Source organism: Amphiura filiformis, chromosome 15 (assembly GCF_039555335.1).
Source record: "Amphiura filiformis chromosome 15, Afil_fr2py, whole genome shotgun sequence".
NCBI classification, from domain to species: domain Eukaryota; kingdom Metazoa; phylum Echinodermata; class Ophiuroidea; order Amphilepidida; family Amphiuridae; genus Amphiura; species Amphiura filiformis.
The window spans coordinates 55089357-55116972 of NC_092642.1; the positions used below are offsets into that span (position 1 = coordinate 55089357).

Here is a 27616-nt window from a genome sequence, read left to right on the forward strand (position 1 = left end):
TACTTAGAATGTTCTTCGGAAGGTGAGGGTCACAAATTTACAAAAAGTCGGCGTCAATACCCCACCACCGATACACCTTACCCCTAAACAGGCTTAAATTGTATTGAAACCAGTCTCTTTTAATAAAATAAACACTATATCTGTGGTCATCTTGTGGTTCCCTACATTTGGTCTTCAACATTTTATGACCCCCACCTCATTTGTCTTTCTAAAATGCATGACCCCCATCTGTATAATTTGGGACCCCCTCCTTCCGAAGAAAATAATATCCCCCACCCCCCACCCCTTATGATGGTATCAAAGGAGAACAATGATAGCTTCAGGTTAATTATTAGTTATGTATAGGGGGTTGATATTCATGTGTTTGGTACAGCCCCGCTCGCTTAGAATGTTTTGTAAATCGTGTAACACTGTCTTGAGGGAACGTGGTAAACGTGAGCAATTGGCCTTGAATAATTCTAACAAACACTTTCGAATATTTAAAATGATACTTTCAAGTGTTGTATTTATGCAAGCTGTTAGTTATTTAAATCGGTATCGTTATATTTATTTAATCAAATGTTTCTTTCTCTTTGTTTTCCTTCCAGTGTTTCTCGTATCAAATTCATCAATAAAGATACATTTATTCGTGACATTATCATCAATAAATGCATTGTTCTATTACTTTTTCATCCACATTATCAGAATTTATTATAAAGGTAACATTACTACTAATGCAACGTGACTTATTACTTCTCATTGGAAAGTGTGTAGTCACCAATTTATGTAAAATTGACTTGGTACCGAAATTGCTATTGAAATAAAGATCAAATATTGTGCGGCGCAATGTTCTAGCTCTAGAAGAGGTATTTATTGACACACGCCACGCTCTCTGCCCATGCGTGTAGATATATCACGTGATAGGAAAGGTGATCAAACTAAAGCATCTCCCACTTGTTCAAATAAAATCACAGCCAGTTGTCAATTCATATGCGTATTTGCAGGAGGTAAATGACTGTCCTTCAGTGCAGAGAATTGATCTGATATGAATCTATCTCTTCTGTACGAACAAATTTGGAATATTGATATGGTTTGGTTATCTTATTGGCATATGCAATGATGTTGAACCTATCTAATCAATATGAATATTTGATTATTCTTAGACTTGTCACCCAAATGATAGATTTATGTTGCAACTTCTGTCAGCCAGTGATGTGCGTTTACGTAAAGACATAAGTCTGATCAGTTCTTGACTTTAAACTGATACTTTAAACTACATCTCAATTGTTCGACGATATCTTTGCTCTGGTCACTCACAAAAAATCAACTTGATTTTATTCGCACAAAAAGAAGGAAGTATGGATTTCCAAAACAGTTAGTATAACCAAGATCAACTCATGGATTAAGGCGAGGATTTTTGCGCATCAAAGTTTACGAGTTAACTAGTGCTTTTAGAACTTTACAATTTACGCATGAAAATACCAACGTCAAAACATCATGAATTGCTCCAATTTTATAAATCTAACGCATAGTGGATGCTCTAATGCAACAGCTGAAGATGATTTATACGATTCCTATTCATATTACGACTATGAAATGTTTTATTCAGAACCCGTTTGGTTGCAGACGATATTTATCGTCTGTTTTGGTATTGTTACTGTGTTAGGAATTGGCGGGAACGTCATCGTCTGTTATATTGTCTTAGGAAATCGCCGAATGAGAACCGTCACAAATTACTTCATCGCTAATCTTGCTATAAGTGATGCATTAATGGCAGCAATGTGTGTGAATTCTACTTTTTATGCAACTTTGTACTTAAAATGGCCGTTTGGTATACTTATGTGTAAGATTGTAACTTTCACACAGTCTGTATCAGTTTCTGTTAGCATATGTACTATAGTGGCCATATCTCTGGATAGATACACCGCCATAATCCACCCGTTAAGTCCAAGGATGACGGCTACCAGTACTATCCTGGTGGCGATCTTCATATGGGTCTTAGCGGGTCTTTTTTTGCCTTACCATCAGCCATGTATACCACAGTTTGCGAGGGTGGTATTAACTCATTCTGCACAGAAGGTAACTGGGGAGCACGCCTATGTATATAGTATAATAGCCATGCTAACACAGTATTTTTTACCACTTACAATTTTACTATTTGCGTATGGAAGAATTGGACATACCATCTGGGCAAGAAGAACTCCGGGAGAAGGCGAGGCTTCAAGGGACAGGAAAATGACCGAATCAAAAACTAAGGTAAGGACAACACATTACTAAGAATGAAAAATAAAGATTACCCAAAAGTATCCAAAGCGGTGTAATTTACCAAGCATAGCTACTATACAGGTTGCCTTAATGGTGCGTATATGATGGAAGTTCACCAACGTTTTGTATATTTTTCGAACAGTCATTTAATTTGGTAGAAAAAGAGAGATAAAGGAACGAAAGATTGGGAGAAACGGAAAGCTACGGTCATTCACCGTAAGAGCAACATGAGACACGCACGAACTTTATAACAAAGATTTGTTTTTAAGGAATGGAACACAAAGTGATATTATGCTCATCCTATTATCCTTTAATCGACTAAATGTTGTGCCTTTGGAATCCAAAAAATCCAAAAAGGTTGTGCCAAAAGGATGATAGTTTCTATCATGTCCATAGCCAAGTTAAAAATAATGCGAGGTTATTCCATTTAAAATCCACCCCTGTAAAAAATTAGCTAAAGTATTCCACAGAAGGAGCATGAGTTTTGAATAGAATAGACAATTTTGTAACTTCCATTTGAAATACTCACTCCAGTTGTGAAAATCATAGATGAATCCATAATAGGGAGAGTATGTGTTTCAAAATGATTAACCCTGACCAGTTACATTTGCAAAGCATACTTCCCCTGTGGAAAATATTTCCAAAATCTTCTACAGGAGTAATGTAAATTCTATATGCAATATCCCAACGCAGTGCAGCTTGCTGAATAATTGATGCATCAATATACTCTCACTAGTAGAATTTTAAATGAGATTTTTTTTTTTCAAACCGATGTCAATTGGACAAAACTATGAGAATTGAAAATGTTCTCATTTCTATGATACTTTCTCACGCAAATGAATGAGAAATATTAATCAACGTGTCAACAACCTGTCGCATTGTATTAAATGAAAAATAACAATAAGTATGTTTCATTCATTTGGATGAGAAAGTTTCATAGAAATAAGAAAATGATCAATTCTCATAGTTTTGTGCAATTTTCATCGCTTTGAAAGATTTTTCATTATAAATTTCCTCTAGTGGTTTAAAATGCAGCACATTCATAAAGCAGTTTCCACAAAAGATAGATGAATATCTGTGATGCCAGTAGCATTGAGTTGTAGTTGAAAATAATTGGAGATTAAATGCTATGAAACTTGCTGATTACCTGATATATCTACTCGCGTTCCAAGTACATCAAGTAGTTTTTCACACGACCTTGACGCAAACACATGCATATCGCATGAACAAGCAAGTCAAATACGGCGGCTGTGTTTTTATTCAATTGGAATGTCTTTAAAGACAAGAACATTAGAATCGCGTGAAAACATAAAATATTCTAAATGCCGAATAGTGCTCTTTTCGGCCCCCCGTTGCGGCCACAACGAACGAAGTTGCAAACAGATGATGTACGATACATAGTTCTCAGTAGTTCTGCGAATAATAATCTAGTGATTCGATGGTGGTGGTGATAATATCCTTTGAAATTATTAGCCTCCATACATCTCATGATACGTTTTAGGGAAGACAGCATTTTTAAAAGTATTCAAATGGTATTGCAGTAACAACAACAAAATCTGGTATTTGGCGTCTGGCGTCAAAACATGACCATGGAACTTGCATAGCGCCCTCCATGTTTTTCAAGGTTTGTAATGTTATGACAGTAACTTTGGAACAGAATTGTTGCTACATAGTAAACAAAATGCGTCCCATTTGATACTGAAAATATAATTTTCCGATATATGGTGAAGGAAGTAATATAAACTTGCTGCAGGAGTTCGGATTGTCTATAACATAACCGACTTCATGTTCGTGTATGTTATGTGTGTGTGGGGGGTGGGGGCGGTATGCGTTTTAGTTCCGGCCCGAGTTCCGGGAGGTCGAAGATGTCTGTAGCGCATTGCATGTTAACTAACGTTATCTCACCTGTTGTACCAGATATATTCCAATCTACTTGACATAAAAAAACAGGTCTCTAAATTAATAAAGATACTTTTGCAGATACAATGTCTAATAACGAAAGAGATATGTGTACTCTTCGAGCTTCGAATTTCATATCCAGAAACGCAAGTGTCCCAGGTGATTAAGATCTTCGAATCAAGTCGAATGTAAGATGCAGATAAAACTATATATATATGCAAATGTATTTTAATCTTGAAAATCTATCATTGATGAGAGAATTGTAGTTATGAAAATATAAAACATCTGGTTTTATATAACCGACCGTAATTAGACATATCGGCCTCTGAGGAAATTACACTTACATGTGACACTTCATGAAACACAAAACTGAATACAAATTCTCGGAAATCTGCATCTTGATAAAGGTGTGTGTTGAACATAAAGACATAAAAATGTACCTTTAATGTGTTTATTATTAGATGGGAAGATAGAGCTTGGCTGTAACACCTAGGATAACATGTTGAATAATGTGTAATGTTATCATATACTGACATACGCGTGTTTCACAGGTGTAACTGCTTATGGGGGTGTTCTCAACTCAATCGATAGTTCAGGCAGTTTTCATATTGAAGGAATCAGGTTTTAATAACAAGGGCATCTTCATGATCTTGACAGATTGGCTTGAGGGCATGGAGACATTTTCCTGATGACTTCAACTTCAGTGTTAAGTTACCTATTCAATACCTATGAGAGTCAGCGTTAGCAAATACGCTTAAAATAATAGTTTATAATCATACGTTAAACAGGTGAATGAAATCGATTTCGAACTTTTACTCACACAAAATGTACACAATATGTGACGCGATCAAGCTAAATCAGTCGGAACTCGGTAATATTGATTTTGAGATACAGCCACACAAAGGAAATATTTCCTTTTGTTTCTTTTTGTTTTGGACACTCTTTAATTGCTAATATCTTTGGATCTGGTTGTTCAATTTCAATACGGTTTTCTGCAAAATGCAGCTTTGTAAATGCTTTTTACTATCCTATAAGAATCTGAAAATTTATTTTTTCCGAGTTCCGACTGATTTTGCTTGATCGCATCACATATGTTCTTGTAATTGTTGTTTGTGTTTGTTTGTTTTCTGTTTGTTTGTTTGTTTGTTTGTGGGGCCGGGGGTTGCTTAAGTTTATAGCAGATGTTAAATAATTATTTTTTGAATAGTACTTTTTAAATTTAATTATTTTGAAGAGCACGTGTGGCCGAGTGGATAAGGCGGCCGACTCATAATCCATAGTTTGCGAGTCCGAGACCCGCTCGTGCCAACGTGTTGTGTCCTTGGGCAAGGCACTTTATCCTCATTGCCTGCGGTGGATGGGATGGGATTGGATGTTTGTATAGTTGTTTGTTTCAATGTTGCAATATTGGCGCTGATTTAAGCTGTTGCCTGCTAAATTGCATTGTGTTTGTTCAAGTGTGTTTAAATATAAATTATAGCAATTTAAACTGCGGTTCACCATTAGAGTTTAAAATAAAACCTTCCTTTCCTTTCGGTTTATTATGATTCGTACAGCTCCCATTCATAAGCCATTATATTGCTATATATATAGATAATTCAGTTTATATTACTACCACTTACTTACCACTAGAACTCGTAAAATTCAAAAACTCAAAAGAGTAATCAAAATTTCAACGCGTAAAATCTAATATTAGTACAATTTGACATTTAGCATCTCAGATGAAAACAAGTTATCTTATTTCATCTCAAATGACGGATTTATGCGCTATATTTGTCACCAAACAACCATATCTATACCCTAAGTGGTCCGGTTTCTTCAAATCATCGCCATCACCGTCTTTCAACCGACACCGGTTTTGTTATTGTTTGTAGGATAATATTTGCTCTAGGGTGAAGGATACGGAAATTGCAGAGCTATGTACACCACAAGTAGTGCATTCTGCTATGAATAAATAATAGTGGTTCACAACTAAACTATGCTTCCGATAACGTAGTGTAGTAGGTAAATGAAAAAAAAATAGGGGAAAAGGGGGAGAAATCCATGTATGGAATATGAAAAAGGGATAATAGAAGAGGATATTAAGAAGGGGTAGGACGAGAACACAGAACAGACGTACAGGGAGTCACATCTATTTGACCCCACCAGCAGGGTGAGAGTTTTTTAGGTTAGATGATTTTACAATATTAGGGCCGAATGACCACCCCAACCCCGTGTGACGCCCATTCATAACCTTGATATTTCGCATGGTGAATGAGACAAGCAAACCTTTCTACTGGTATTCTCTGTCTTAATGTTTTGGGGGGAATTGTAACTAGGTTAACAATCGGATGATGCATCTTTAACATGAGACAATCTGGCACACATAGTTCGCATACTAATGTCGTATGCCATAGCATAGCGGATGACTTGTCAATTACCGCATATAACTGTCATAAATACGATTTATTTTCGACGGATATGAAGAGGTGATTTCAAAAACGTGACAAGATCTACTAAAAATATAACAGGCAGATAATTCAAATATAACAAATATAAGGAAGTACTTTGAGATCGTGTTCTTCAAACCTGATATCGTTGAAGGATTACTTAGAGTGGAAGGAAAATTAATTTGGGAGGAACAAATTCATCAAATGCCATTAAATTGAAAAAGTGGGTCAAGCATTTTGCGTGAATAGTGAAGTAAATGAAGCTATTAATAAGTTTAATCGGTGAATACGTAAATCAAATTCCGTATTATCATGATTATTACTTTGCAAAGACCATCTACACAAAAATGAGCATAAAGGAACATTAAATTATTATATTGATTCCGATTTTTTGATCTATTTAAAAGGCCCGTTCAGTGATTTGCTCATCCGGTTGATCGTAAAAATCATCAAAATCCCGATTTTGATATCTTTGTCAACGTCATAGATGTGCTAACATAGCCTGCTAATGTTTCAGCCGAAAACCGTGTATTTAAGACAAAAAAGACATTTTACATGAATCTGTAAGTATATAAATTAGCTACATGTATTCTTCGTTTTTTGCAACATTTTTCATTTTTTTTTTACCAAATGACAATTTCAATTACCTATCCTTCACTTTTAGGCAATTCATAAACATTTTTTTTTTTTTTTTTCTGGGATCACTGAATGGGTCTTTATGTAAGAGTAACATAACGCAAGTCTAAAATAACTATAAACTTTTATTATATAGTCGCAGCTTCAGATACATCCACTGATACGGTTGCTCGATATAATGTTACTATTATGACCTATATACCTTTTGTGAAACTAAGCAACGTAAATAGAACTAATTCAGAACTCTAGATTTTTTTTTCTACGCTTTCTTGCTAAAGTAAAAAATGTTGCCATTTGCTAGAGTTGCATAGCTTGTCACACGACCAAAATAAATAGTTATCTTGTTCAAATACAATTATGTTCTTAGTATATACCTACATGAACACCAAGTTACGCTACTAAGCACAAATCAATTCGAATGTAATGTTTTTTAATCCTTTTTCATGCATCTACATTTAATGTAGTCTGAAGCAATAAGCCTCTTATATCCTTATTCAATACAGCTAAACATCGACAACTTTTCTCAATCCGAACTGATTCATCTATAATACAACACCCATAATCTATAAAGAGCAATTTATTTATTCCCGCGTTCAAATATCTTATAGTTTTCTAAATTTCTTGGTGTCTGACCTACTTTAATGATAATTTTATGCTGATTAAATGATATGGATGAACAATCATTATTATATGTCCGATTTGTTATCGAGTAAATTGAGGTCCAATTACTAGAACAAGGTGTCAATTACGTTATTTTCTTTTGACCTGCAGTTCATAAGGTTGTGGGCAACTATTCTAGCATTATGACTTATATCCAATTATTAACTCAATATCGGTCCTACTCCATAGTCAACGAGGGATGAATCTGCCTCATTTCACCGTCAACATCACCCCAAAAGTAGACAACAAGGCTGATGAGATTATACGTCATGCAATCACGCAAAATGAGACGATTGCCGGTAACCTTTACTTTGACGCACAGCTTATAGTCTTATGGAATATTTTATTTGCTTTGCATTTTATTGTTTTAAATAACATGAATGCTTTTATATTCCAGGAATCTTCTAATCTTGGCGGCGTTTACAGTATGATATAGCAAAATACACTTTACTTGAAAAAATGCTTCATGCCGACAAGTGGCTTATGTTTTCATAACTGCTTTACGTCTAAATCCATATCTATATTGCGATTTAATTTTACATTATTATATATTGTACCTGCAGACTTTGCAGTATTATTCTGTAACTTCTACAACTGATGATATTAGGAGATTGTGAAAGAATGGCTTAAAATATGAGAAAGGTTTTTGACACAAGTCTCCACATACATAAATCATGAAATGACAGCCAGTGAAACAATTTCACTGACCATCCAGGATTTGAACCTGGGACCCTCGGATCACCGGACCGATGCTGTGCCGACTGAGCTAATGTCTTAAGGGATCGCAAAAATAAGTTTTAACATTCTTTTGCGATATCTTGATTTTATAGTCCTGAAGAAATACTTGTGACCAAAGCTTAACTCTTTCCACGCTGGTGTCAACTGCAGACGACAAGTTTTTAAAAAAATTCAAAATTCAAATATTTCATAATTGTAAATTTTCATGGCCATATTTGGAATCAGCATGAAAAATGCATTAAAATGAGTACAAACAAGCCTGGTATTGGTTCAATGGTTCTTAAGATAGCTCTTGATGTTTCGACAAAACATCTCAAAACTTGGACTTTTTATGTTGAAGCTTATGGGTAGCACGCAGAGCATTAATAACTTCGAAGGTCAGTCGATGGCATTTGGGCTGAAAGCCCATCACTTACCATGAATTCGAGTCGCTAAAGCCTCTCGAATTACATGTACTTTAATTTTAGGTACCACATCGTTTTCAATATAATATCATCTGTTTGTCAAATATATCAGAAAGACCTTAACTATTAACTTTATTAAATGCCAGAAGAACGTAAAAGAGGCGACAAAATTGGATTTAATAATATCAAAAGCAGCAAAGCAAACTTTTTCATCACGCAATATTACAAAATTATGTATATATCGTAACAACAAGAATAGTAATAAAAGATAAAGTTACAGTTTCACGCGCCCTTTTATAAGATGAATAATAAATACATACTTTTTGTACGCCAGAACAATACTTACTCCAAAAACGTGACTAAAATCAGGTTTTAAGTGATGATGATAAACCCATTTTGGGAAAGATTACTTTGACATTTCAGAGAACTAAATATCTTAACGTACCTCATCAGCCACAAAATAGGTTTGTAAATGACAGTTAAAACTAACCATAGGCCCCACTTTATTGCACAAAAGCTTGTTGTTATTGTAACAGTATACATTGTTACATTGCCGAAGACAAGGGCCTTTAGCCACGCACTTTACTCTTTATGAAAAGCAATAATAGTCAATCATCGCAATAAGCATTTAGTTTGACGAGACGTTTGTTGCAGAAATTAAATTGAATTTGCCTCAAGAAAACGAATAAAAGCTTCTAAAAGTCAAGCTCTATATAGTTCCTTTGTTAATAACTTGGCTAAACTCGGCTATGATGAAAAAGTAATAACATACACTACATGACAGACAATGTTTCAATGCCATGTTAGAGAAAACCTTGCTGATAGTCAGATTAATATATAGCCATTACTATAATTGGTACCGTAATGAAAGCAATCTTCATTATACCAATTACTTTTATCTATTCCAAGAAACTGTCGTGTAGTTTGTGCCAGTTGGTAAGAAATACGCAAATGGTGATCAGGTTGATGGGAAGGTATGACAAAACCAAATAATAAGACCACCACCAAGAAACACGGAAGTATTCAATTTCACCAATGTCCGGTCCATTCACGTGATTCCAACTGTATTGATTCGCATCGTATTGACAGGCATGCGCATCCTAATAATAGCGGTTACCCGTTTATCGGGTTGATCGGCCCAACTTCTGCATTTCTCGCAACCAGCTTATAACACTTGACAACCAGAGGATGTTTTAAGACATTCCCATAACCCAATGGGGTTTCTGACCTTGGTATGTCTGCCTTTTGTACACCTGTGGCACAGTTGACCATACCTTGCACTGGGATTGTGTGCAAATATCTGGTGTTTTCATCCTTTTATTTAACATTCAAAACATTGAGACTTATGAATAAATTTAATGCAGTGAGACAATATGAATGTTATCTATAAGAAAATAAACTTTAATTCGATAAGTCTTGACTATTAACTTATTGGCTGCAATTTTAAAATCACCAATTTGTGTGTGTGGTAAGGGGGACTTTGCCTTTGAAATTAGGCTATATTGATCAAATTTCCCAATCATAGTGCTTTGTAGGAATGCTTTTAAGCCTCATCTGCTTGACAACGATATCCTAACAAATTACTTTCCTTGAGTGCGTATAGACTAATCCAACGAGTCAAGTCATGGTCAGGATTTGGTCGGCCATATTAGGGTCCCCGCATGCACCAAACAGGTGTTTTGAGTGCCCAATTGGGTGGATTAAACCCGCTTAAAATTCGATGTAAGATTCTTTTGTGTTGTAAACTGTCTTTTGTCTACGCGTAACAGTTTATAATACCCTTCAAGGCCGCATCGTCTCACATTTTAGGTGAGATAGTTGGGTCCCCGTCGCGGCTAATGGCTGCCATTGAGGAGTAGGAAGGCGTGAAATTGGATTCGTCTATACCAATTTTGATGTAAATTATATCAAAACAATTTTACGCAAATTTCATGCAAATCCATTAGTCATGGCAGCATTTATACAATTGTTCTGCTACAATATAGAATTGTAATATTAAACCTTTAATAAGTTGTTGACAGGTTAACGGTTATGTTAACAATCGGATGATGTCTCTTTAACATGAGACGATCTGGCACACATAATTTGCCTAATGATGCCGTATGACATAACATAGCGGGATGAGTTGTCAATTACCGTATATAAATGTCATACAACTTAATTTCGACAGCTATGAAGAGCGTTTTTCAAAAACGTGACAAGATCGATTCAAAAATATAACTGACAGCTAATTCAAATATAACGGATCAGGAAAGACTTTGACATCATGTTCTCTAAACCTGATATCATTAAGGATTACTTAGAATGGAATGAAAATTAATTTGGGAGGAACGCACTCTGATCTTTTCATTTTGCCTGGTTGTCATGTTTGAAAAGTGACGTGAGCTGAGCTATTTGGGATGAAAAATATACATTCTGTGTTTTTCCGGATGTCGCTACCGCTATGAATATTTAGCTGCTCTTTCTTAATGAATTATACTTCTTATGTAATCGCATATTTAATTTATTATGTAAATTGCATCGGAACAATCACATTGGATGCAAGTTAAAAACGGTTCTGCAGTAATATATATGAATGTTTAACATCAAACTTTCAGCTGTAGGTAGCTACATCAGGAAACATATATGAAGAAAACTTTTGCAATTCGATTCCAAATCAGGCGTATAAAGAATATGGAAAAACCCGTCAAATTCCATTACCGTTTTACTAAACGAATATTTCAACTGCTCAGTGCTAGAAGTGCTTAAGTGCAATAGCTGACATATGTAGCTGGTATGTGTAGATGAGTACAATATACTGTGTGTAAATTGCAAAATGTTCACAGGGCAGCTATTGCACTTACCCACTTCTGGCACTAAGCAGTAGATTTGTATGATACTGGCATTGGCGTATAAAGCTATTTCCTCTGCACTGTTGCTTCATATGTTCTGAACTACTTAAAAGTAGTAACTTTCAACGTAAGGACTCATTGCTTCCTGGTATATTTTCCGCTTTTAACATGCTAAAGCACTTAACGCAAAGTATACAGTTATATGCTCGTTTCAGTTACTATAATATAAAATCGAATGCCCTAAGGGGTTAGACTGTGTGGTATAAAGTGTCTGTGACAAAGCATTCACTATTAGATCTAACTACCTGTCCAGCCTATATCAATTCTTTGAAAGAGTAGAATGTATTTTCCATTTCACTTCTGACTACGTCTTGCCCTTTTATCGTGCATGAACTATATTCTTTGACGTTTCTCAATTCAGGTAAACTCTGTAAAGTAAATGTTCTATTGACAGATCTACTTGTAACATGTAATGCGGCTTTGTTTTAATACAAACGACCTGAACTCGATCTCACTGATTTAAGATCGTAATCTCAATAAAAATACCTCTATCGTTACCCTTAATGTAACCCAAGAATGATATCTAGCGTCACTGTAACACCGTAAATGAAATGCAATACATAGTCAGAAAAAGTTACTTAATATATGATCATTCCTTCATTAAATACCGTATTCACTCGATAGTTAGCACATGTGCTTACTATCGAGGGCTTTTGAAAACGTGCAAAAACGAAAAAAAAAAATGAACAGCGCCATCCACAAAAGTGACAAAAGTGTAAAGGGTTTTGAGCAAATCATCGATACACATAGCTATATACGAACAATTAAACCTACAAATTTGTGTGTTAACTACATTAGCTCAGTTGGTAAAGCGACAGAATTTGAATCATCTTAAGAAGAGCGAACTTAGCAGGAGTTCGAGGCTCGTTATAAACTTTTCCGTTGATTAATTTTTATTTTGGGGTTTGAGCTTTTCTTGATAAATTTAATCTTTTTTTGCTTTGTTTTTCATTGTGTTTCTTTATTGTTTCTTATTTGCTTTATTTTGTTTTGTTTTTTCTTTTCTTTTCTTTTTCTTCTTTCTTTTTTGTTCTATTCATACTGGGGTCATGGGCTGTTTATTCAACAATGTAGTTGGGTATGCCCTCAATGTTAAAATGAGGTGGTCATGGTCCTCTTTGCCATTACACGCTACAGAAATTCCATATTTTTCAAAGGCTCTGATGATGGTTCCCTTCTATCAAATGACTATCATTGAAGACTGAGTTCCGCAGTCTATTTCAAAACACTGACTTCGTTTTACATCAAGAAGGACACAATAACTGCGACTTAAACGTGATATGGACATGCTTTTTAACCGCAAAGAAATCTTTTGCATTTTATAATTTTAACCTTATCCATTATACTTTTATGATTTTGTGCAATACGAAAATTAAAAAAACAAAGAGCATGTTTATAGTGACCAGATTATGCGGTATTTAGCTGGACTGCCACGCAATCTATATTTGTTTATGTTTTACTAACCATTGCAAATCTAGACTGCGCGGTAGTTTAGCTAAATAACGGAAAGATTGTCTCACTATAAACACGCTCATTGTGTAACATGTAAAATCCCGCTCCGATTCAATTGTGCCTGTTACATTGTGTGCTTTATTGAATCAGGGACCTTGTGTAGAGGCCCTGCATGAAATTATCGATTGGCTCCAGACAAAGGATTTGAACCGGTGTCCTTCACCGTAGTTATAGAATGCAGTCCATTCAATCAAATGTTGTCATCAACTTATTTGATCGTAGTGCAGGGTTATGTGTGTGAGACGAACTGTCACGGTAGATTGCAATCATGCTTTTATTGAATGCATTTGAGTAGTCCGCCATATTTACGGGATGATACGTCACATGCAAGGCCTCTATATGGAGGGACTGTGTAAACGGCTTCCACCCATTGTACCATGCGAGTTGCTGGTTTACAAATTATCCTCAGTTGAGCAAGCATGAATAATACGTTGATATCAATAGACCCTGGTACGAATCTAGCACAGTTACAACACAGCGCGTGGCTTGTCTTGTACATTGCGAAATGAGCCTACATGTTTGCCTATAATGACAGACTCTAGAAATGCCAACATAAATCTTCAAAGAACATCATCTTCAGAATTATTTCAGTATCGAAATCAGTAGGAATACCAAGCGTACGGTGTACACATTCCAGAAAAAATATAACTTTGTTTGTTCTAGCATTCTGTATCTCCACAAAATTATCACATTTTGTCTTCAAAATCCTATGTAAATGATTTTCCATGCTACACAGAAATTGTGTTCGACAAAGGATAGACATTTTACATAACTTAAAAAAGATATTGGAATATTTTGATGTTTTTTTATATTTAGTAGGGCAACATGAGTAAATAATAAAATTCAAACATAGCGCACTCGGCGCAACTCGCATACAATCGAAGGTCGAAAAGATAATCTGATAACAATAGCTTGACAATAATCTGTTTCCAGTCCCTATGGCCAAAAATACGCCAACAATGACATAACAGCAAGCCAAAGACGAATTCTGATCACCAAGTGGGTTGGAGAAGTATGGAAGGACATTACAATGAAGGGACCTACTGTACATATTTCGATGAGCATAACAAACACCAATTGGTGTCGTATGACCTTTGACATGCATGCATTCTTTTGTCGAGAGTGACATGGTCTTTCAATTCGTGCTGAGTGTCCTTGTCAGACTTGACTCTGCATCAGTGGTCATGAAAGGATTCAATTAACCTCTGCCCCAGTAATCCCAAGCAATTGTCTGAAATTGCTCCTCGGAGATGTATCATGATAGTCATATAACGACCCAAAGATAAATGACTGACTATCATTGAGGACTAAGTTTCGCAGTCTATGTGAAGCTGAGTCCTATCAAAATCAAACAGGAAACAATGTCGTGCCTAATTTTAACACCGGGATTTTTTTCAAATGTATACCCAAGAACTATGTTTAATCCGATTATCACTGTCAGCTGGATCAGGCTTTTGAGTTCTGCACCACGATCGATATGATCGCAACACAAAGTCTATGGCATTCAACGCCATTTATTGTTCTATTGTGTCCCAGCAGCTATGTCTGCCATTGAGGTGTAGCATGCATGGCTGTAAAAATGCATGAAATTGGATGTAGGGGTGAAATTTTAAAGTTGATCCAATTATTCGCCAGCGAAGTGTTACGTGTAATCCGATTATCACTTTGTCTATTAGAACGAAATGAGCGTATTTATTTGCCTTCAAAAAGGTGCGTGATCCAGTTACCAAGGAGTCATGTAACCACTCCACTTTAATCCAACTGATCTCTAATTGTTCCTTTGGTAAAAATAAATAAATAAATAAATAAAAAGCCCACAAAAACAAACCTTCAAGAATTGTCAAATGTAGGCCTATATTCGTAGTTAAAAAAAGACCTGTAAAACAAACATGGCAGAGAAAAAATCTAAATAGTGAAATACTGAACAGATTTGAACTTCATCGAGTCTCGAAGTCCGGCGTTTTTCAAACTGAGCAAATGGGGTTCAGACTAGTCACGATTATCGCACTTTCAGTTTCCCACGCGTTTCAACGGGAATTGGATTGCCTACTTTTTCGATGTCTAGTGAGCAAATTTTTTCAATATTTTGAGAAAATGATGTCAAATTTTCTATTCTGTATTGTTTGGTAATAATGTATTTTGCCAATAGTATGTTTAAAGTTGTAATTTTGTGTTTTTGATCGCAAAGATCGGATATTTTCGTTCCCGATTCGAATTCTGAACCCTTCGCAAGGGTGCCGATTTCGGCAGAACTTTGACGATAATTTTGCCCTTTTGGACACTAAAATGCTTTCGATCCTTAATTTTGTTTCAACCGAGTCTTAAATTAGCAAGCACAATACGGTTGGTACCACTTTTATATACATTGATAAAATTTTAAAGATTTTTTTTCAAGTTTTTAACCGGCGCAAAGCGTTAAGTGTGTATTTCCCATTGACATCCAAAATGGGAAATACGAGTCTGATGGACATAGGAACGGCGTCCATGAGACTCAGCGAGTCTAGTTCAGACATACATTGGTTGAATTGTTCGTATATAGGTATGTTTTGAATAAATAACCCATGACCCCAGTATGAATAGAACAAAAAAGAAAGAAAGGAGAAAAAGAAAAGAAAAGAAAAAACAAAACAAAATAAAGCAAATAAAAAACAATAAAGAAACAAAATGAAAAACAAAGATTAAATTTATCAAGAAAAGCTCAAACCCCAAAATAAAAATAAAGCAACGGAAAAGTTTATAACGAGCCTCGAACTCCTGTTCAGTTCGCTCTTCTTAAGATGATTCAAAGTCTGTCGCTTTACCAACTGAGCTAATGTAGTTAACACACAAATTCGTAGGTTTAATTGTTCGTATATAGCTATGTGTATCGATGATTTGCTCAAAACCCTTTACACTTTTGTCACTTTTGTGGATGGCGCTGTTCATATTTTTTCGTTTTTGCACGTTTTCAAAAGCCCTCGATAGTAAGCACATGTGCTAACTATCGAGTGAATACGGTATCTCGTGTTCTAGTTAATCAAACTTTTGAAATGTCAGAGACTAGATATCTCAATGATAATAACACCGTGTTTTCAATGACCACTCTTTACAGGAATGTTTACCACATCTTGCGTCACTTCAACACCGTAAAAAGAATGTAGAACATCATTCCTTTATTAAATATCTCATGTTCTAGTTAATTCAATATCAAACTTTTGAAATGTCAAAGACTAAGTGATTGTTAAAACAACAGCGATAATGTCCATAACTTTTAACATCTGTCTGAAGTAGACGTTCTTCAAATCAAAACATACAAACTGTACAAATAATAAAAACAACCATTGTTTTTCCTTTCAAATTGTTATTTTTATAAGATGTGTGCTTGTGTAGGATTATTAACTTTTTAGGAATCCTTAATTGGATTTTGCGACAATCATATAGATTTCTAACAACAACATAAAGCTATTAACCCACATGTTTAGTGTCTTCTTGTAGGTTATCAACCAAGTATCTCTACCAAAGTGCTAATATTGAGCACTGTATAACAGGCCTAAAGTTTCACATTGTTATTTTCATAAGATGTGTGCTTGTGTAGTATTATTAACTTTATTTTTAGAAACCTTTAATTGCATTTTACGACAAACATATCGATTTCTAACAACAACATAAAGCTAACCCACATGTAGTGTCTTGTAGTTTATCAACCCAGTCTCTATACTAAAGAGTAAATTTAGTATGGAATTTGTTTCCTCAAAATTCCAATACTGGTCTGGAATACGCAATAGGAACTTTAAGAATTATTGTTATCCATAATGAATGCACAAATTGAAATGAATACACGGTAATCATCCTTAAATGGGAATTCGTATCTTAGATTTTATCATTGTTATACGGAGATACAATAGTTCATTTCACTGGTCTTATCCGAGTGTTCCTTTTTTTTCTGAGTATGGCACACTGTAGTTATGCTGTGAAAAGTTTTATTCCACATCCATATTTGTCAAATTGCGTCTGGACTTTATTTGGTGGTCCTACTAATAATCAGCAACTCTTATGAGACACAAGCATTTTGACAACTGTCAAAAGTATCAAAGTTCTCCAAGTATCAAATTGTATCATTTATCTGGTGGTATTGATTTTTCTCTCTATCAAAAAGCATATAAATTGCTAGAGCCACACTGTAACATCAATACAGTCAACCTCAGTGAGTCACGTAATGTTTGATTTCTCTTTAAATAACCCTGCGCCGTCATAAATTGTATAGTTTGAAATACAATATGCTCATGACCTCCATTTGCCCATTTATGTTGAAATTCAATTAGACAAAAATAATACAATAATAAGCGTTTTCGATTTTTGTTCAATAATATTTGACAGAGACTTGAAGAAGACTGTTGAAATTGTTTTTATAATTATCACTTCGTAGCATAGTTAGATAACATCTTCAATATTTAACATTTTAGCATAACACATTAATGGTTTGTTTAAAGAGCTTAAAGAGCTAAAAAAGCACAATTGCTTTTACGCCGACATTTCACTTGACTTGTAATTGTTTTTGTTTAAGATATCAAAAATAAAGAGTTTCTATTTAAAATGACTATAATATCTTCACAAGAGTTTGCCAAGGCCTGCAAATATTTTAACAGGTCTACAGGCTGCGGTTCTAAGTATGTTTATATATTTCCTTTAATGAGCTGTAAGTGCGTTTTTCTGCTGGCGCCAAAGTAAATCAGCCAGCTAGTCTTTATTCTCGGTTCATTGTACTGCAAACTATTTAAAAAACAATGACTGAATCTCTAAGAAAGATAATGCATGGTCACATTACAGTTCATAACAATGCCTTTTGTTCTGGTTCTCTTGGTCGAGCTGACGTCACGCAGTGGAAGAGCCTCGTAAAACCAGTGTGCGCATGTGCAGTTCTCCTTCCTCGAGCTGGTTGCTATGCGCGCTTGTGCAAAGGGGTAAGGGGACAATGTTCCTGGATGTCCGACCGTGAGAACTGGAACGTCAAGGAAGACAATAATAATCCACATCATGAATAGCCTAATTCATAGCAACTAGCATCTACTCTGAAGTTGTCACTTGCTTGTAGTCATTAAATTGAATTATGCCTCAAACAAATAAAGGCTTAAACGTCGTTTGGTTACAACCTGTAGCCTCGACTAATGCGGTCCATACACATTCAATTTCACTGGGGAATATCACAGACCCTAGATACAACATCTACCATTGTGAACTATTAATGATCGTGTGTACAGTGCAAAATAGTAGATTTTGTATCTAAGGTCTTTGATATTGTCTAATACAATTGAACGTGTATGGACTGCATTAAACCAATATGAAGTGGCTTTTCGTTTTTGCAATGAAAGTTCACCGCCCCGCCATGTTTTTCTTTAGTAATTTAACCTACTACATGTAGCTCGTGTCCAGATTCGCCTGTTAATATAAAGTCACGACTCAAGACAAGAAATAAGACCACTAAAATCACCAGCAAATCACGTAAGCAAAATATCTTCAATTTCCTGTCCTGCCTCACGAATCTAGGCTAGTAAAATGCATAACCTTAATTATTGTGTGAGATTATTGTCTGGTCCAATACCCTCATCGACATGTATTTGAAACTATGCAGCCAAATGTTTTGTAATTTTAGTGCGTGTTGTTACTTTTTGTGTGAAACCCTTTATAGCTTGTCCCCATTTTTTTTTTTTTCATTTTTATATACATTGTTCAACATGATGCGACTTGATTTACTACCAATTTGAATAAAAGAGAGAGCATTTCAAAAGTGACCCAATTTACACAGACTTAGTTCTCAAAACATGGTTATTATATAAAGGCCGGCATGAACTCAGACAAACGAGCACCTAGACAATAGCAACAATTCTGGATAGGATGCAAACCAGGACGCAAACAAATCAGATAATGTTTGCGTCTGCGCTGTTTTACACACGCAGTTTTTGCGCGCACATTACTGTGTTGGAAGTCCCAGTCATATCACGCTTTCATAATTCTTCGCGCCTAGCTCCATGGACACGGGCGTCACCTTCCGCCGTGGTAAGGGACGGCCATTCATGTGTCTAAGTGATATGTCTATGGGCAGGAATCCCCTGAAAGGTAAAATATCCTAATGTGTCAGTTTCGATATTATCTTCTTTTTTTTCATTCCAGTTGGTATGACTTGAAAGGAATAAAGTCGCATCGTACAGAATCACAATACATAGAGCAAAATTATTCACCAATTGATTACTTTATTTGGTAATGTACGTTTAATAATTAAGATTTAATAAATCGCTTTTGTTTTGTTTGTACGGATACCTTTAGTGTATAAGCTTAGAGTAAGGGCACTATGCCATCATCCAATTCTCCCCTTATAAATCTCTAACTCCCAGGACAGTTTGTATGCATTAAAGTACCACAACCCACGGTATCCTCAGTTCACATTGCCCATCAGTATGCTCTTCAGAGATTTCAGAGGCTTAGGGATGTATGAAATGGTATCAAACAATACAGATGTCATGATTTTCTGTGGCGTTGACATTGCACAATTTGCATTAAGATATTCAAAATGAGTTCTCTGATCATCAGGCCATTTTCAGCGTCTTGGGATTTTTGACGTGGAAAGAATAGGAATGGGCTTTATGTATTCTTAGTGTGTCGGTTATGAGCATTAAGTACTGTGACTCATATAGACGTCTGTATAATTTTTTTAAGCAAATACAATCCAAAAATATGTAGATTCATATTAATACAATCGATTTATTATGTTTGTCTGTTTGTCTTGTTTTTGTATTTAATGACTAACACAATGGAATCCAGTGAACATCAAATATGATATCTAACTTTAATATAAGATTCAAGATTTTCAAAGCATTTAATAATCTGAGAACTTTTTAAATTATGAACCTTTGGAATATAGCTTGAGAAGTACAAGACCAATGCATTCCTTAGAATATGTCTACCCCTTTTAAACATTCATACAAAAGTACTCAGAACTGTCTAGGCAGAATGTCTTTCCGCTTTCTTAGTTTGCAAAGATCTTTTGTAACCACGGTACAAACAACTTTGTCGATGATTTTGCATTCACTCCATGTTGACACGTTGAAACAAGGGATTGTTTGCACAGTGGTATCCTCATTCTACTCCTGGCTTTCTTTTGTGTTGACTCTCCTTGTCCTTTCCATCTTGCCACTCTTCAATTACGCCTTAACAACTAAAGTGGCACATTAACATGATTACATAAAGCGTAACCCGAGTATGATAGCTGAATGTAAGTCTTTTACGAATTTTCAATCAACTCGAACGAATATGCACGAGTGTTATCGGCTGTGCAAGTTTTAAACACGATGTTCGCATGTTTGGATTCGCCGGCTCCGTATTCACGGTATCTGAACAGTGTTCCTCATGTCTATATTGGATTCAAAATAACAGATTCCAGATGCAGTGACCTCCTCGTATTAAGCCAGTTTCTTATAGATTCATGTACTACTTGCTGATAACTGACGTCATACAGTCGATTTATAAACTACATTGTACAAGTTGTCAAAGTTCCCATCTGATAGTTGTGACAAAGCTCAAATTTCAAAGTTGGAATTTCAAAGTTGGCAAATGTAAATGTTAGAATAATATTAGAGCATACTGCTAGGTTCGATTTTTGAACACGTCGTTGATGTAAGTCTACTTGTTTATTTGATGTTTGCGGCTTTTTGTGTGTGTGTGTGTTTTTTTTGTGTGTTTATGGTTTTTTTGTGTGTATGTGTTTTTGTTTGTTTTGTTAGTGTGATGTGCAGCATAGTAAATGCATCCATCATTTGCATACTAAGACCACGGGTGGCACTCTTCCTGTCAATGCCATAGTCTCAAAACCCCTTCCCGATATTGCTAAAAGTAACACTGAAAAGAACATTAACATGATTACATAAAGCGTAGCTCGAGTATGATAGCTGAATGTTTGGAGTTGTAGCCTTTTAAACATTTTCAATAAACTCGAACGAATATGAACGAGCGTCATCGGCTGTGCAAGTTAAACACGATGTTCGCATGTTTGGGTTCGCCGGCTCCGTATTCGCAGTGTTCCTATATGTCTATATTGATGGATTCAAAATAACAGATTCCAGATGCAGTGACCTCTTAGTTTTAAGCAAGCTTCTTATAGATTATTCTACTAGTTACTGTCAGCTGACGTCATACAGTCGATTTATAAACTACAAGTTGTCAAAGTTTCCCGTCTGATAGTTCTGAATATTTCAAAGTTCAATGTCAATTTGGCAAAAAGTTGGCAAATGTAAATGTTACACTGCAAAAACAAGTGTTTATATTTAAACACCATATTGTGTTTATCAGAGCAACACTTAATAAACACATAATTCATGTTAATGGTCTAACACTAATGTTCATAAATTAACACTTGGTGTTATATTACAAACACTAATGTTTGTAATATAACACCAAGTGTTAATTTATGAACATTAGTGTTAGAACCATTAACATTAGTGTTAACCATTATGAATTATGTGTTTATTAAGTGTTGCTCTGATAAACACAATATGGTGTTTAAATATAAACACTTGTTTTTGCAGTGTAGAATAATAAAACTTGCCACTCGTTTCGATTTTTTGAGCACGTCGTTGATGTCTGTCTACTTGCTTACCTGATAGTTTAAGATTTGTGTCTGGGGTTGTGTGTGGGGTGTGTTTTTGTCTGTTTGGTTTTTATATAATTTTTTGTGTAGGATGTTTTTGTAAGTATATTTAGTGTGATGTTCATCACATGTTGAATTTACCCACCATGTGAATATAAAGTCACATTACGTAAATGTGCCGGGGAAAATGCCTCTCAAGATACAAAAATAAAGTCGTGATCCATTATAGACGAAATCACGTTGGCTATATAAGTTATGTCTTTTGGCAACAAATGGGTTTGAAAATTACATTTGAAAGAGAACTAGGTCCCATTTTGATGCACTTTCTTGGAAATCTGACTTCAACTGAAATCCCAAAGTTGGTAATTAAAGCAAGTAATATTATACAAAATATCAAATTTTTAGCTTTAGGATGATTTACAAAGCAGAGGAAACAACAGCAATCATAAAGTTTTAACTTGAAATATATTCTAACCATGTTACTGAATTGGTACATGTATCTCCCGGCCGACAGGGTAACGTTACTAGGCCATCTCACCCTCATTTTTTCAGAGAATTCTATGTAAACTTAAATATTTTGGTTTGAATATCTTCACCAAATCTATATTTTTCACTCCACTTTAATGCCCATGTAGTAAGTAACTTGAAGTCGTTAGTAGTCATTCCTTCCTTTCTGCTAATACTTTAGAGTTCCATAAAACAACTCATAAACGTCGATTTCGTGGGTGTTTTCCGTTCTTAAGTATACCCAAAACAAAATAAGTATGCCGGTGTATGCTCGTTTTCTTTAATAGATATAACATCCCAATGCTCTAAGGTATTGGTCTGTGTGGTATAGAACAGTCGCTTTGTAACAAAACATTTTAAAATGAAAGCTTTCTATTTATCTGCCTAAAAAGTGCTTTTTTAAGTGTGTCATGAATTAACGACTAATAGATGGACTTGATGTTAGAATGAATATTTTAAACAGTACTCTCAACAAAATAGTGACTTACTTTAATATTTCATCACCACATCCGTGGGACTTCATCAGAATTGTGACATGAGCGGTAAAACTAATCACGTGACTCACGGGAAACCCGGAGTCACGTGACTTGTTGACTGGTTTGTAGACGGGGGCAGGTAGTATCTTCCCTTGTCTGGGGGTGTTTTTTGTCTGTTTATTTGTTGTTGTTTTTTGCTTGTTTTTTGGGGGGAGCGGGGGTTGTCTGTAGGTGTGTTTTTGTTTGTTTTGTTAGTGTGATGTTCATCACATGTTAAATTCATCCACCATATAAACATGATAAATATAAAGACACATTAAATTTGCTTGGGAAAATGCCTACTCAAGACAAAGAAAGATAAAGTCGTGATCCATTATAGACGAAATCACGTTGGCTAAGTAATGTCTTTCACCAACAAAATGAGTTTAGAAATTACATTTGAAAATGAACTAGGTCCCATTTTGATGCACTTTCTTGGAAATCTGACTTCAACCGGAATCCCAAAGTTGGTAATTAAAGCAAGTAATATTATACAAAATATCCAATTCTTAGCTTTAGGATGATTTGCAAAGCAGAGGAAACAACAGAGATCATACAGTTTTAACTTGATACATGTTCTAACCATGTTACTGAATAGGTACATGTATTACGGTTGATCTACGCTATAATTTTGTTGGAGTGCATTATCTTCTTCTTCTTAAAATAAACAAAATAATATAAAGTATAAGCACAAAGTAATGTTCATTTCCGATGCATTTAAGACAATGATGTTATGAATGCAAATCGACAGGTAGTTATCATTTGCAAAATATCCACGTAGATAGGTACAGATAGGTACAAATGACTAGAATAGGATAAAATGAGATGGCAATCAACTTTATTATCTCAATTTAACTCTTTCAAGGGATAATCTTTATGGAAAGCATGGAAAGCAAGGAGTTCCACTGCTAGGTACGGGAGTAACATAATACCCGTTGTACGAATTTAGAAATAAACCAAACAGGTACAAAGCAGGCTTCATATTGTGTATGGTGGTTCATGAGCAAATAGAGGCACCGCGCTGTTGCTCTTGCAACATAACTTTTTTTTAATATTTAGAAAACAGACCCATATGTAACCCGATATGATTCACGTAGGATACATGTGTACGGATTGAGAAACATACAAAGGAGAAAACAGGAAAAACAGAAAGCAATAAACATTATCAAATCTCTATATTTTATTGCATCATACCATTAACATAGAATATGTGCAAATTGTAGAACTCTTCATTTCATAATATGTCCGTATATCAACAAATGATTGATTGAACATGTTCTTACTTTAATGCGTGTCAATTCTGTTTGATCTATTTCGAACTCTCCTTCTCTCCACTCCATTTTCCTATCTCGAATATATAATTGACCTCTTGTATTTGTACAATACCTCCAAATCGATTTATTAATTTTTTTCTTTCATTTTTTTAAATTTATTTACAACATTTATTTCTTTTTCATCTTTAATAAATGACTTTTTACTTGATTCTCTCACAATGTCCGTGTCCTTTCTTTTTGACGCATACTTTTTAATACTTTCCCTGTGTTGAAAAAGCCCTTACTTTCCCTGCGTTGAAAATATAAACACTTCAAAAAAAGTAACTACCCCTTAAATAATGGCACTAACGCAACAACGGGAGATTGTATTACAAATCTGTAACAAGCGTTGGAAGCAGAATTCATTTCTGCGCTTTTGCTACAGCGTACATTTAAATCAAGGTAACCCACGATTTGAAAGTTGCTGTAGATTCTATTGATTTGTATTCAGTATAATGGAAGGAAATCTGTGTAATAATATCTGAGTGGTTAGTATTGTTGTAAGTGCAACTTTCAAATCAGGACCTCACTACATTAAATTGTTTTATTGTTTTATGAGCTATCGTATCAAATAAGGTGTCAAAATGCGCATAAATAAATTTTGGTCTTCATTACACCAATTTTGGGCTGTTTCAAACTAAAATTGTACACAACAATACTACCAAATAGTCCACTATTACCGTTTATAATCTTTGAAGGAATCTAGATCTGCAGGTAATCTATAAAAATGAGGTATATGAACAGGAAAATTATTCAGCAACTCACCTGGTATTGTCGATAATATATGCTATCTCCACTTTTCTTAGAACTATTTACATTTGTGTGATTACAATGCATACAGGCAATAGCGCGTTAAACTGTTTCCACTATATAATGTATGGTTGATTCTGATATGCCAATTTCTTTTGAATTGAAGGCATCATACCAGCATGCTGCGTCCGTGTATATGATCGGATAACCGTTTTTCGTAGTCTTATTTAAACCAAGAAAAAACAATAAGGCCCACTATGATCGTTTATCGTTTTCATTTCAACAAGAAAAAACCAAGAAGCCAACTATGATCGTTTTTCGTTGTATGTAACACAAGTATAAACATACGAATAAGAGAAATTCGTATTTCTTCTTCTTCTTGGTTTCGGTCGACAGAGCGACTTTATAATATGCCACATTTCGTCAACACTTGATCCTGGAACCTAGGATTGATTGCAGATATAAGAACCGGGGATGGTCCCCCTTCTCTTTTCGATTAGCTCTGACACTTTAACGTGCACAAGGATGAATCCTCCTGAACACGGGACCAACGGCTTTACGTGACTTCCGAACCACGGACATCGCAAACACACTACTTTATTGAAGGATTCCCGACCATATAGGAACTCTTTGGGAGGCAGGAGAATTTTCACCTAAGGCAAGCCCAAGGCTCGAACTCTCGTCGATCGTATCTCCCGGCCGACAGTGCAATGCCTTAACCGCTCGGCCATCTCGCCCTCTTATTTTTATACTTGTGTTACCTGGAACGGAAACGATAATGGTGGGCTATTTTCAGAGAATTCTATGTGAGCTTAAATGTTTTGGTTTGAATATCTTCACCAAATTTATATTTTTCACTCGAATGCCCATCTAATGAGTAACTTGAAGTACATTAATAGTCATTACTTTCTGCTAATACTTTAGAGTTTTATACAAAACAACCCATAAACGTCGATATCTTGGACGTCTTTCGTTCTTAAGTACCCAAAACAAAGTATGCCGGTGTATGCTCGTTTCTTAATAGATATAACATCAGAACGCTCTTAGGTATTGGACTGTGTGGTATATAACAGTCGCTTTGTAACAAAACATTTTAACATGAAAGCTTTCTATTTATCTGCCTGAAAAGTGTTTTGTTTTTTAAGTGTGCCACGAATTAACGACTAATAGATGGATTGATGTTAGAATGAATATTTTAAACAGTCCTCTCTTAACAAAATTGTGACTTACTTTAATATTTCATCACCATATCCGAGGGACTTCATCAGAATTGTGCTAGGATCGGTAAAGCTACTCACGTGACTCACGGGAAAACTCACGTGACTTGATGACCGGTTAGTAGACGGGGCAGATGGTGTCGTTGAAAATAACTGATTCCATATGCAGTGACCTCGTCGTTGTCTTTATAAATTCGTCAACTGCTTCCGACCGAGGTCATGTGATCGACTTTTAAACTTCAAGAACTAAAATCTTGTCAGCGTTTCCAAATTCATATTGTCTGAATATTCGAAACTTCAATGTTAACTTGGGCCTTTGTAATTGAAAATTGGTAAATGTCAATGTTATAGAATAAAAGAGCCTAATATACGGTTCTATGATGTTTATGTCGTACTCTATTATTGGTATTATTCTCTTCTTCTTGAATCTTGAATCTTGAATCTTGAATATGGTCGTCATGTGGGCCAGACAAAATGTTGAGCATGCCAAACATTGCATTGGTTGGGGAAGTTGTGTTATAACTCTAAATATCAGATTGAACGGAAATCAAATAGTAGTTTGGTGGATATATTTTTTTTCTATTAATGTCACATTTTTAGACACCCATTAGAGTGATTGTGATGTACAAATTAGTAATGGATTAATACATCGCTTTGGTGATGCATTAGTGTTCGCACATGAAAAGCTGGCTCAAAACGTTGGTGTCACAAAAATGTATTTTTTCTTTAAGCAATAACATGTTTTATTTCTTCTATTATTTACAGCTCGTCAAGATGTTTGCCACTGTGGTTCTACTGTTCGCCTTATGTTACCTACCAATCCACATCTTCACAATCATCCAAGACGTCTATCCGGCAATTCTGTATTATCCCTTCATTAAGATCATCTTTCTTGTCGTCCTCCTCGTCGCTATGAGTAACTGCATCTATAACCCATTCATATACTGCTATATGAATCACAAATTCCGCAATGGATTTCGTAGTGTGTTTCGATTCTTACCGTGCATTATCTATGATCCAGATTGGAGTAGTTTTACTGGACTGAAACGGAAAGATACACTTCATACAAATACGGAAAATGTATCTATGACGTCACGGATATGTAACGACAGGGTACGATGGACTACGGACATCAGCAGAGCTTACGGTAAAAGTCCGAAGCACTGGCAAAATGGGCACGGCGCAGTGGATTCTGGAGAAAGGTCGTCGTTTTTATAATTTACGAGGAGCGTGATATTTCGTGGTGCTGCTTCAACACAAATATAATTAGAATACAAAATAATA

The 27616-nt window shown here is 35.3% G+C and overlaps 1 protein-coding gene across 1 annotated transcript; it reads left to right on the top strand.

Annotated features, from left to right (window-relative positions):
- The first annotated feature begins 997 nt into the window (after positions 1-997).
- Positions 998-27616, top strand: LOC140171846 (RYamide receptor-like). Its single transcript, XM_072195175.1, is given in 4 exon segments — positions 998-1989; positions 1992-2075; positions 2077-2235; positions 27098-27616. Coding segments are annotated over 4 exon segments (1209 nt in total). The 5' UTR covers positions 998-1476; the 3' UTR covers positions 27551-27616.